This window comes from Labrus bergylta, unplaced genomic scaffold, assembly GCF_963930695.1.
Source record: "Labrus bergylta unplaced genomic scaffold, fLabBer1.1 SCAFFOLD_241, whole genome shotgun sequence".
In the NCBI taxonomy this organism is placed as follows: domain Eukaryota; kingdom Metazoa; phylum Chordata; class Actinopteri; order Labriformes; family Labridae; genus Labrus; species Labrus bergylta.
In genome coordinates, this window is record NW_027077306.1 from 1 (window position 1) to 12,037 (window position 12,037).

Consider the following 12,037-nt stretch of genomic DNA (forward strand, 5'->3'; position numbering starts at 1 on the left):
AGAGAGAGAGAGAGGGGAGAGAGAGAGAGAGAGAGGGGGGGGCAGAGAGAGAGAGAGAGAGAGAGGAGAGAGAGAGGGGAGAGGGAGAGAGAGACAGGACAGGACAGTGAAGAGAGAGAGAGAGAAAGGGGCGATCGAGGGACAGGACAGTGAAGAGAGAGAGGGGCGATCGAGGGACAGGACAGTGAAGAGAGAGAGAGAGAGGGGCGATCGAGGGACAGGACAGTGAAGAGAGAGAGGGGCGATCGAGGGACAGGACAGTGAAGAGAGAGAGAGAGAGGGGCGATCGAGGGACAGGATAGTGAAGAGCGAGAGAGAGAGGGGCGATCGAGGGACAGGACAGTGAAGAGACAGAGAGAGAGGGGCGATCGAGGGAGAGGACAGTGAAGAGCGAGAGAGAGAGGGGCGATCGAGGGACAGGACAGTGAAGAGAGAGAGGGGCGATCGAGGGACAGGACAGTGAAGAGAGAGGGGCGATCGAGTGACAGGACAGTGAAGAGAGAGAGAGAGAGGGGCGATCGAGGGACAGGACAGTGAAGAGAGAGAGGGGCGATCGAGGGACAGGACAGTGAAGAGAGAGAGGGGCGATCGAGTGACAGGACAGTGAAGAGAGAGAGAGAGGGGCGATCGAGGGACAGGACAGTGAAGAGAGAGAGAGAGAGGGGCGATCGAGGGACAGGATAGTGAAGAGACAGAGAGAGAGGGGCGATCGAGGGACAGGACAGTGAAGAGAGAGAGAGAGAGGGGCGATCGAGGGACAGGACAGTGAAGAGAGAGAGAGAGAGGGGCGATCGAGTGACAGGACAGTGAAGAGAGAGAGAGGTGTGTTTTTACAGATTTAACAAACAAACATCGACCAGCGGATAACCTCCGCTCACAGTTTCTGTTTTCTGCGGAGACATGTTTGCTCTGATCATGTGACCGTGACCACGGCCATCGTCAACGCTACGACCACCTCCAGGAGAGACCGCGGCGAGGTCAGACTGCATGATAGAAGCTCGATCCAGCGGTCCTACTGATTCAGGACTCGTCGATTAACCCCGTGTAGTAACTCAGAGTGAGCGCCAACCAATGAAGGAAACGTCCGGGACGCCTCACGACCTCCGGACAGCGTTCTTTATACGACTCACACGGCGAGCGACAGGAAGGAATCGGACCTCAAATCGTCCGATTATCCCGCTGAGTCTGAGACAAAACAAACGCTGTTTCATTCATCAGCTCGCTCGTCATGATTGGTGGCGTTCTCTCGTGTCCGTCTGTAAGGTCACAGCACGGATTTTGTCCAATCAGAAACCTGGACCATCGTTAGCATCGTTAGCGACAGCGAGGTCGTGACCTCTGACCTTGACAGGTATTTAAAAAGAAGAATAAAACGTGTGAGCTTGAAGAATCTTCACAGAAAGAGACTGAAGCTCTCGATCCCTCTAACCGTAAACGTGCCGCACCTCGACGTGGCGGCGTCGTGTCTGTCGGGGGCGTGGTCACTTACTGCGGTTGTCTTTGCTCTGCAGGACGGCGTTGTTCTTAAAGGCGTGTCTGTCGGGGGCGTGGTCACTTACTGCGTTGTCTTTGCTCTGCAGGACGGCGTTGTTCTTAAAGGCGTGTCTGTCGGGGGCGTGGTCACTTACTGCGGTTGTCTTTGCTCTGCAGGACGGCGTTGTTCTTAAAGGCGTGTCTGTCGGGGGCGTGGTCACTTACTGCGGTTGTCTTTGCTCTGCAGGACGGCGTTGTTCTTAAAGGCGTGTCTGTCGGGGGCGTGGTCACTTACTGCGGTTGTCTTTGCTCTGCAGGACGGCGTTGTTCTTAAAGGCGTGTCTGTCGGGGGCGTGGTCACTTACTGCGGTTGTCTTTGCTCTGCAGGACGGCGTTGTTCTTAAAGGCGTGTCTGTCGGGGGCGTGGTCACTTACTGCGGTTGTCTTTGCTCTGCAGGACGGCGTTGTTCTTAAAGGCGTGTCTGTCGGGGGCGTGGTCACTTACTGCGGTTGTCTTTGCTCTGCAGGATGGGCGTGTAAAGGTTCTTGGACGGTCGTCCGTCTGAGGTGGTGCTGGTCATGTTGTTCCTCTCTCCCTGCTGCACCGGGCTCGACTGGTGACGCAAGATGTCCACTAGTGATCTGAGGGGGGGGGGGAGGACAGGAAGGAGGAGGAAGGAAGGAGGAGGAAGGAAGGAGGAGAGAGAGGAGGGAGGAGAGGAAGGAAGGAGGAGAGTAAGAGGGAGGAGAGGAAGGAAGGAGGAGAGCAGAAGGGAGGAGACATGGGGGAGAGCAGGAGGGAGGAGAGGAAGGAAGGAGGAGAGAGAGGAGAGAGGAGAGAAAGGAAGGAGGAGAGAGAGGAGGGAGGAGAGGAAGGAAGGAGGAGAGTAGGAGGGAGGAGAGGAAGGAAGGAGGAGAGCAGAAGGGAGGAGACATGGGGGAGAGCAGGAGGAAGGGGGGGGAGGAAGGAAGGAGGAGAGAGAGGAGGGAGGAGAGAAAGGAAGGAGGAGAGAGAGGAGGGAGGAGAGGAAGGAAGGAGGAGAGCAGGAGGGAGGAGAGAAAGGAAGGAGGAGAGAGAGGAGGGAGGAGAGGAAGGAAGGAGACATGGGGGAGAGCAGGAGGGAGGAGGGAGGAGAGGAAGGAAGGAGGAGAGAGAGGAGGGAGGAGAGGAAGGAAGGAGGAGAGCAGGAGGGAGGAGAGGAAGGAAGGAGAGGAGAGAGGAGGGAGGAGAGGAAGGAAGGAGGAGAGAGAGGAGGGAGGAGAGGAAGGAAGGAGGAGAGCAGGAGGGAGGAGAGGAAGGAAGGAGAGGAGAGAGGAAGATAAAAATGTTAGACGGAGTTTGTGATTCATGTTGTGACATCACAAAAACAAAAACACCGCCTGCGTGTGGACTCGACCTCCGCTCTACATTCTATTACATCGATGAAGTGGAGGCGGAGCCTTCAGGGGGCGTTTCCCCTCATTAAGAATGTGGTCACCCTGACAGCGCCCCCTGCTGTTTGACTGACGTGTTAACCGTGCTCTCACCTGGGCATGTTGACGTCTCTGTTTCGGGGTCGGCGAGCCACCTTGCTGAAGGCGATGCGGACGCCAACGGCCACGACGAGCGTGAAGGAGATGACTCCTCCGATCACGTAGGCCGTGCTGTTCACAGGGAGCACACGATGAATTACACATTTATCTACTGTAGTCGGCCATTTTGTTTATAATAAGTGTTAACACCAGACCTGCTGTTCTGCTGCTGCAGCATCTCCAGGTCCGGGTCGGGCTTGGTCACGGCCACGGTGGGGGGGACCAGCGGGTCGGCCCAGACGGGGGAGATGTAGTTGTTGCACGCCTCCTGGTCCAGCCGGCTCCTCTGGTGCTCGCAGCAGAAGCGGTAGTGGCAGGTGCCGCAGCAGTAGATGTAGCTGCCTTTGGAGCAGTTGAAGGTCGTGTCAAAGTGACCCATGACGTCATAGTAACCCCTGAGGAGGGCAAAGGTCACGGCAAAGAAACACATCAACAGTCAAGTGTTTAGTGGGGCGGCCATTTGTCACAGGACCTCAGTTTGGACCAGAGAAGGTAGGCGCTTTTAAGACACGCCCCCACACGGCCGTTTTGGACGCCCCTCTGTTTGTCAGATATGAGAGCAGTTATCAGGTCAACAGGTGTTGCAGCGATGGAAGCGGTCAAGAGAAGTGGTTCAGATAGAAGTGATTGTACCCGACCTAAAAAGCCTCTGCATGTTTCTAATAAGCTCCACGAGCAGAAACGTGCTCAAACTAGGATCAATATTGGAGATGCTTTTGAAAAATGGAGAGAGGTTAGAACACAGAAAGGTTTACAGACCCATGCAGAGCTGGATAAACACTGAAGCTTCAGAGTCCACCACATGGTGACCTGAGTGAGGGGGGGGGGAGACAGCTCTCTATGATGTTTAGAATTTAGACTGCAGTACCCATTTTAAACACTAGGAGGCAGAGTTACATATTGATGCTTTAATATATTTTATTTGAGAGTTATTTTGAGGGATCTGCTCTGGAGGAAATGTTCTCAACTTCCACCTTAATAAGAAACTACAGACTGGATGCTGAACATCTGGAGAGACACCAGATTTAATCAGCTGTTAGTCGCCATCAGATCACAGCTGACGTCCTCGTTAATATTTAAGGTTAAGAATCGCCGATATGTCAGGAAATATGACTAGTTATAGATATTAACGCCTTCACATTTATATCAGCCTGAGGTCAAACTCTTTGAATCTTATCACGGCTGTACTGGCCGGGCAGCTTCTCACCGCCTGCACGTTGCTGCAGCTCGCCGGCTCACAACCAGTTCAGAGCTGATTACGTTTCCTAGCAACAGCAAGACGCCTCTCAGGGCAACATGTAATCTCCAGTGAGATGGAGATCAGAGCTGCAGGAGGAGAAAGAAATCATGATACGCCTCGCTTTTATGGCGTCCACTGTGATCAACGCATTTCACAGATGGAGATAAAAAATTGCGCCGTGAAGGAGGCGAGGAGGAAATCCAACGCCTGCAAAGCTCGCTTTAATACAACACACCCGAGGTTCAGAGTTTCTGTTTTCTGATTATTTTTTATCAACCTGCTTGATTTGCTTTTAGAGTCCAAACATTCAGAATCACCGTCCGTCTATAGAGAACAAACCATGTGACGTATTTTTGTAGGCCAACCAGGAAGTATCATCTCCATGGGGTCTAATGAGAATTCTCCTCTGGGATGTTTTCATTGGATTTTGGATCATTAATAAATAATCTCTGTGTTAAACACACGTTTCTGAAGCGTAGGCGTTTTGTTCAGCAGGATAATCTTCACAGATGAACGCCATTTTTATGATGTTTGAAGAGTTAATGCGGCCGACAGAAGTAAAAAGCTAACGTTATGCTAAAGCTAACTACACCACGGTGGGATGATTGTGACATCACTAGCGTTACGCTTCAGACGATCTCTGATAAACTAATCCACGTAGCTTAATAAATAGTTTACTAACATAATATTCACCTTAACCTAAAGATTAAACCTACAGGAGACATCTCCGACTAGTGAGAGAGTTCCCGCCCTCTGTGTCCGGCGTGATGACCTTTAATGACCCCGACAACCACTGTAGTCACATTTAGCCTCTTGTTAGCAACCGCCTTTTTAAAGACGAGTAAAAACTTCAAACTTCACAAGTGGAGGTATTACCTAACGTAGTTTATGTGGTCTAACAAAACACCAACATCTCTTCAGCTTGTGTTAACCACAGACCTTATTTCAGGAGTCTAACCACAAACACATTCAAAATCCCCGTTGACTTTTAGACGTTAGACCCCATGGCGCTAACATGCTAACTCACTTCCTGGTTTTAGGACTCCTTCCTGTGGCGCTCTATAGGACGCAATTTTAATCCCTGACTGTTCATCTAAAAAGTCGGCGTCCTTCACACCGTGCGTCCACATATCAACTTTAAGTCAGATTTACTGGCGGCCCCGTTTTCAAAGACCACCGGCCCAGGAACATTACTTTGTGTTCGGTCAACAATTTGCTCTTGCCGCCACCATCACACATTGCACGCACGCCGCCCGAAATGTTGGACACTTCACTTCCATTTCAAACTACAACAACACGCCAACCACAACAGGAAGTGTTTTCTTCTTACCTGCAAACGTCCACATCCACCAGCTGTCTGGGAGGGGGCGCCACCTGGGCCGCTCCGAGCGGGGGCTTCAGGGCGTCGGCCGTCATGTTCCTTGGCAACATGGTCTGGGGGAGGGGCTTAGGAGGGAGCTCTGCCACGACCGGCCGATCATCTCCGTCCTCCACCTCGGCTGCTTTCGGCGCCACCTTGGGCCCGGCAGGCAGCGGGGGCAGAGGAGGTTTGTAACCGGTCAGGAGGAACAAGGCGGTGCTTTTTTTACCAGCTGCGGGCGAGCGACCGCCGCCGCCGCTCAGAGTCCTGGCATCGCCATCCATGGCAGCACGCTGCACCGTGGAGATGGTAACAGTGGAAACAGCGAGGCATGATGGGAAAAGAAGGAGGGCGAGGGCGAGGAGAAACATCCCTCTTGAAGCTGCAGGTTTCATCGTTTGATCACAAAGTTCAGGAGCAGCTCGTGAAGCGCGGTCAACAATCGGCGTCCAAGATGGCCGCTTCTGGATTATAAAAAAGTATGAAAAGTTTTCGCTCCGGGCTGAGGGAATAATCCTGCACGGGCGCGTCGGGCGTCTCCTGGTGTTCAGTCCGATGAAGGAGTTTGGCGTTTCATCGTAAACATTTCCCTCACGTTGAGCAGCTTCTGTAAACACTGAGGTCCGTCAGAGTGTTTCAGGCGCCGTGCAAACCGCCTGGAAAGTTCGCAGATAATCAACGTCATTAAAAGTCAAAAGCTTATAAATATATAGAATCAGGCGGCCGAGACTTAAACTTGGTGCGTCTGCACTTTACAGTCCGTTGGCCATGAATTTAAAATCTTGACGCGAGGCAGTTTTTTAAATTTGACATTTTCTGTAAACATGAACGTGAGAAAGCTGTAAACTCGTTATATAATGACCCCTCCAAAATAAAAGCCTTAAAGAGTTCCACGGGGTCGTTTATGGCACGAACGTTACAATTCACGTGTGAAAAACGGCGATGGAAAAATCTGTAAACATCGAGCGCTGCGTGTAAACTTCAGATGAGCTGACGTCGAATGTTTCTTAAACGTTTGGCACTTCTGTAGTGGAATATAACTCAAACTTTAGATTTTATTTTGAAAGGTAAAAATCAAAGCCGTCGGCCTCGGAGCGCGTGGTCAGTGAGCTCAGCTGTGTTCAGCAAAACGATCCGAGAGGAAGTCGGTCTGAATTTGGTCTCAAGCTGAGAAGGAAATCTGCGTTTCCGTCGACGCCACGCTCGCACGCCAACCAATCAGCACGCTCTGTCTTTCTTTTGCACAGTTTAGAGGACAAGTCGGTAAAGGTCGGTATGCTTGAACTTTTGGTTTTTGCAAAAACTCAGAAGTCGCGGGACTCAGACGTTGCTATGGCAAACGTTCAGCAGCATCAAATCGGTAAGAAAAATGAGCAAGGCATTCACAAAGTGATCGACAGCGAGAGAACGGCGTAACCAGAAACAGGTTTTTTTTGTTTTGTTTTTAAAAGACGGATCTATGTGCGTTCGATTCCCTTGTGCGAGTGTCTCTGCTCGGAGTTCAGCTTGGCCCAACAGAAGAGAACAAAGGAGGGCTTGGGCCCGGTTCTAGCGGGGCAGCGAGTTTCTGCCCACAGAACAGACATGAAAATGTCCGGATTCATCCGTCAACACCGAGGGGAAAACAGGACGACCCGCGGGGCGCTCGCCTTCACAGCACGCCGTCACTCGCCCCCGTCACTTGCTCGTTGCGCGGAGACGTAAACGGTATGACTGGTGTTCGGTATGGCTTCGTTCTTTTCAAACGGTCGAACAGTGAAAGGTTTTAAATTGCATGTTTTGAGTAAAAAGGAAGAATGCTAAAGAGGTCACTGGGATGTGATAAAGGGGGAGGGGCGGCGTTCAGCGTGGCGTCACGGGGAGCCACGTGTGGAAGAAACAGAAGAGGACGAGGAGCGACTGGAAGAAGAAGAAGAAGATAGGCAAAGTGTCGACAGCGCAGACTGAGACGTCCTGTGAGATAGCAGCAGCAGCAGCAGAAACAGTGGAAGCAGCGGCGGCGGTGGCAGCGGCGGCGTTGGCAGTGACTGTCAGTCAAGTTGCCACTGCTTAGCAACAAGCCGGAGGTTTATAAAGCACTTTGAACCTTTAATGCACTGATCGTCGTCCCCCGGGAGAAAACGCTCTCTCAGCTTCTAGAGCAGCTTTGCAAACACTGAAGAGCGAAGAAGAAGAAGAAGAAGAAGAAGGCGGCGATGGACTCGGCGTTTAACGGTTCTTTTTCTAAAAATACCTCTTCAGAACGCCGAGTCGGACTTTAATGACATGCGGGGGGTCGTCATGGGGGGTCGTCATGGGTTGGAGGAATAAACTCTTCTCCTGATGATTTTTTTTTGCTTCTTTTTTTTCAGTCAGTTTGGCGCCCGGCGCTCGTGACCTCGATCCCAAACGACGAAGTAAAAAAAAAAAAACGTTGTAAAAAGATGGGAGGAATAAGTTCAGCGAGGAGCTTTGAGAGCAGCGGAGGAAATCCCCCTGAGGAGCTCCATGTGGTTGGAAGAACCCGTCCACCTTCTCTCGGCTTCTTCCCGTTTTTCTCTGGCGGCGGGGTTGGCGTCCGTTGGTTCAGATGTCGTTTCCACGCTGCAAGAGGAGAACACAAACGTTTGTTATTACATCAGCAAAAGGGTTTTGGGTTTTTCTGCGTACCTGCGTTCGGTACGTTTATGTTCACACTGATCAAATGGACCGGGCTTTGGGGGTCAGGTGTACCCGGATCTGGGCCGGGGGTCCCCTGATGGTAGAGTCTTCACGCCGACAAAAGCAGCGGGAGCAACTTGAGGTCGCCAAAGGTCCAATCAGAGGAGGAGCTGGGGATTGAACCCCAGACCTTCTGGTTGAGAGATGACCGACTCTACCGACTGAGCCACAGCCGCCTGCTGTGTGAGCCCCAAGCAGACAGATCTCACAGTGGTTGGATTGTTACCGCAGACCAATAGGAGGCCATGGTGTGTCTGTTAATGGAGGCGAAAACAGGAAGTAGAATTCTGGGACGCAGCTCGAACCACTTAGTGGGTTTGTTTATGTCGGTTTGTTTCAGCCAATGAGTTGCTCCCCCGTCGGCACGTTTGAACCTCCAATTTTCAGCAGGAGAAAAGTCTAAGCCCAACGTCCAGATATCTGACGTCTCCAGGTTATCGTTCTGATGATTTGAAGCATCGAGGACAAAAGAAAAGATGAACAGGAAGCTCGCCGCTCAGGAGGGTATTTTTATATGATTTACTGTTTGCCTGAAGCTGCTCATGCACGGCTTCCCGAGTGCTTAATTAGACCTGAAACTCTGCTTTACTGAGGGGGACGTATAGTATAAATACACACACACACACACACACACACACACACACACACACACAGATTCAGAGTCACACTGTAAATATAAAACATCAGCTGACAGCGGAGACGAGAGCAGCCGTGATCTGACTCTGATAAAAAAGAGAGCAGGCGACATGACAGCTGCCATATGGACTCATCTGACAGAAGGACGGAGAACAGGGAGACCACAGATGTGTGTGTGTGTGTGTGTGTGTGTGTGTGTGTGTGTGTGTGTGTGTGTGTGTGTGTGTGTTCTGTTTTCAGAATGAGGCCTGCAAGCGACAGCGAATGAGAGCATCATGCCGCTGTCGGGCTAAAAACTCTCCTAACCTCGATATGAACGCGGCGTCCTAAACACTTAGACTCAACATAAACGATTTGGACTGGAGGAAACGTTTTGAGGACGTTTGACTGTACTGATGTTTTTTAATTCCTCGAGGAGGTGTGAGGCTCGGCGATGTGGATTCCCCTCCCTGACTTTGTGGATTCCCCTCCCCTGACTTTGTGGATCCATATGAACGTGAACAGACGCGCCTCTCGGACGCTTTGTGTCTTACCCCAGCAGGCCGAGCGGCTGCTGACAAAAGGAAAGCCTGTTCCTCTAAGTTACACACAACTGAAAAAGTTTGTCTTTATGACTGCACTGAGGTGCAGAGGGTGGAGGTACAGAGGATGGAGGTGCAGAGGATGGAGGTACAGAGGGTGGAGGTACAGAGGATGGAGGTACAGAGGGTGGAGGTACAGAGGATGGAGGTACAGAGGGTGGAGGTACAGAGGATGGAGGTACAGAGGATGGAGGTACAGAGGATGGAGGTGCAGAGGGTGGAGGTACAGAGGGTGGAGGTGCAGAGGGTGGAGGTACAGAGGATGGAGGTGCAGAGGATGGAGGTACAGAGGATGGAGGTACAGAGGATGGAGGTGCAGAGGATGGAGGTACAGAGGGTGGAGGTACAGAGGGTGGAGGTGCAGAGGGTGGAGGTACAGAGGGTGGAGGTACAGAGGGTGGAGGTACAGAGGATGGAGGTGCAGAGGTGCAGAGGATGGAGGTACAGAGGGTGGAGGTACAGAGGGTGGAGGTGCAGAGGGTGGAGGTACAGAGGGTGGAGGTGCAGAGGGTGGAGGTACAGAGGATGGAGGTACAGAGGATGGAGGTACAGAGGGTAGAGGTACAGAGGGTGGAGGTACAGAGGGTGGAGGTGCAGAGGATGGAGGTGCAGAGGGTAGAGGTACAGAGGATGGAGGTACAGAGGGTAGAGGTACAGAGGGTGGAGGTACAGAGGGTGGAGGTGCAGAGGATGGAGGTACAGAGGATGGAGGTACAGAGGGTAGAGGTACAGAGGGTGGAGGTGCAGAGGGTGGAGGTGCAGAGGGTGGAGGTACAGAGGATGGAGGTACAGAGGGTAGAGGTACAGAGGGTGGAGGTACAGAGGGTGGAGGTGCAGAGGATGGAGGTGCAGAGGGTAGAGGTACAGAGGGTGGAGGTACAGAGGGTGGAGGTGCAGAGGGTGGAGGTGCAGAGGGTACAGAGGGTGGAGGTGCAGAGGGTGGAGGTGCAGAGGATGGAGGTGCAGAGGGTGGAGGTGCAGAGGGTGGAGGTGCAGAGGGTGGAGGTGCAGAGGGTGGAGGTACAGAGGGTGGAGGTGCAGAGGATGGAGGTGCAGAGGGTAGGAGGTACAGAGGGTGGAGGTACAGAGGGTGGAGGTGCAGAGGGTGGAGGTGCAGAGGGTACAGAGGGTGGAGGTGCAGAGGGGTGGAGGTGCAGAGGATGGAGGTGCAGAGGGTGGAGGTGCAGAGGGTGGAGGTGCAGAGGGTGGAGGGTGCAGAGGATGGAGGTACAGAGGGTGGAGGTGCAGAGGGTGGAGGTGCAGAGGGTGGAGGTACAGAGGATGGAGGTACAGAGGGTGGAGGTGCAGAGGGTGGAGGTACAGAGGGTGGAGTACAGAGGATGGAGGTACAGAGGATGGAGGTACAGAGGGTGGAGGTGCAGAGGGTGGAGGTGCAGAGGATGGAGGTGCAGAGGATGGAGGTACAGAGGGTGGAGGTGCAGAGGGTGGAGGTGCAGAGGGTGGAGGTACAGAGGATGGAGGTACAGAGGATGGAGGTGCAGAGGATGGAGGTACAGAGGGTGGAGGTGCAGAGGGTGGAGGTGCAGAGGGTGGAGGTACAGAGGGTGGAGGTGCAGAGGGTGGAGGTGCAGAGGGGTGGGAGGTGCACAGGCCTGAGTTTGAACTCTGAAAATTGTCACCTGATGTGAAACCAGAATATGGAGGGAAACATTTCATGTTATTTATGCTTCTTTAACATACAGGCTGAAAACAGTCGAGAGAATGAGGCAGAGTGAGTGTGTGTGTGTGTGTGTGTGTGTGTGTGTGTGTGTGTGTGTGTGTGTGTGTGTGTGTGTGTGTGTGTGTGTGTGTGTGTGTGTGTGTGTGTGTGTGTGTGTGTGGATACGAGAATGAAAGGGAGGTCAGGGTGAGCACATTAAGGGTGTTTAGAACATACTTATGTAAGTTAGAGAATGGAGCACATTTATACAAACAGAAGCACCAGAGACAAGAAGACATCAGAGGCCGACATGTGACATGAACAATAAATCAAAACCCTGCGAGGTAGAGAACGATCATCAAGCAGGAGCGAGGAGTCAGAGGAGGAGGAGGGGGACGCTATGAGAACAGGATGTTCAGGGTTGAGGATATTTCCTGAATCACAGTAAACCTTAATAGCCCGGTCCACTCTGCTGCTCTGACAGCCGGGCTTCACATCAGCGTATCTCAAACCCTCGGGGGGCTTTTTTTCCGACCCGCTTCCCCTCGCATGTCCGTAATTAAGAAAACCCCCGCTGACAAACAGCTGAACCTCCACTGACTCTCCAGGCAGGAAGTGCATTAATCCAATGAAGATTTAAACACATTTGTGCACAGACGTTGCTCTCCTGGGTTTCAGAGAATAAACAAATGAAAGACTCTCCATCGAATGCTTCGTACCACACAGGAACAAAATGCATTCTCTTGCAAATGAAGAATTTGTGGAAAATATTTGGAGTTGCAGCAGAAAACAAAAATGTGTTTGTCTTTTCCAAC

General features: G+C 52.2%; 1 protein-coding gene across 1 annotated transcript; it reads right to left on the minus strand.

Annotated features, from left to right (window-relative positions):
- Positions 1–1,978: 1,978 nt before the first annotated feature.
- LOC109978214 (protein shisa-7) lies at positions 1,979–9,319 on the minus strand (the record flags this gene model as incomplete). Its single annotated transcript, XM_029276184.2, is given in 4 exon segments — positions 1,979–2,115; positions 3,001–3,117; positions 3,201–3,440; positions 5,616–9,319. Coding segments are annotated over 4 exon segments (919 nt in total), but the record flags the coding sequence as incomplete, so codon positions are not given.
- Between the last annotated feature and the right edge of the window lie 2,718 nt (positions 9,320–12,037).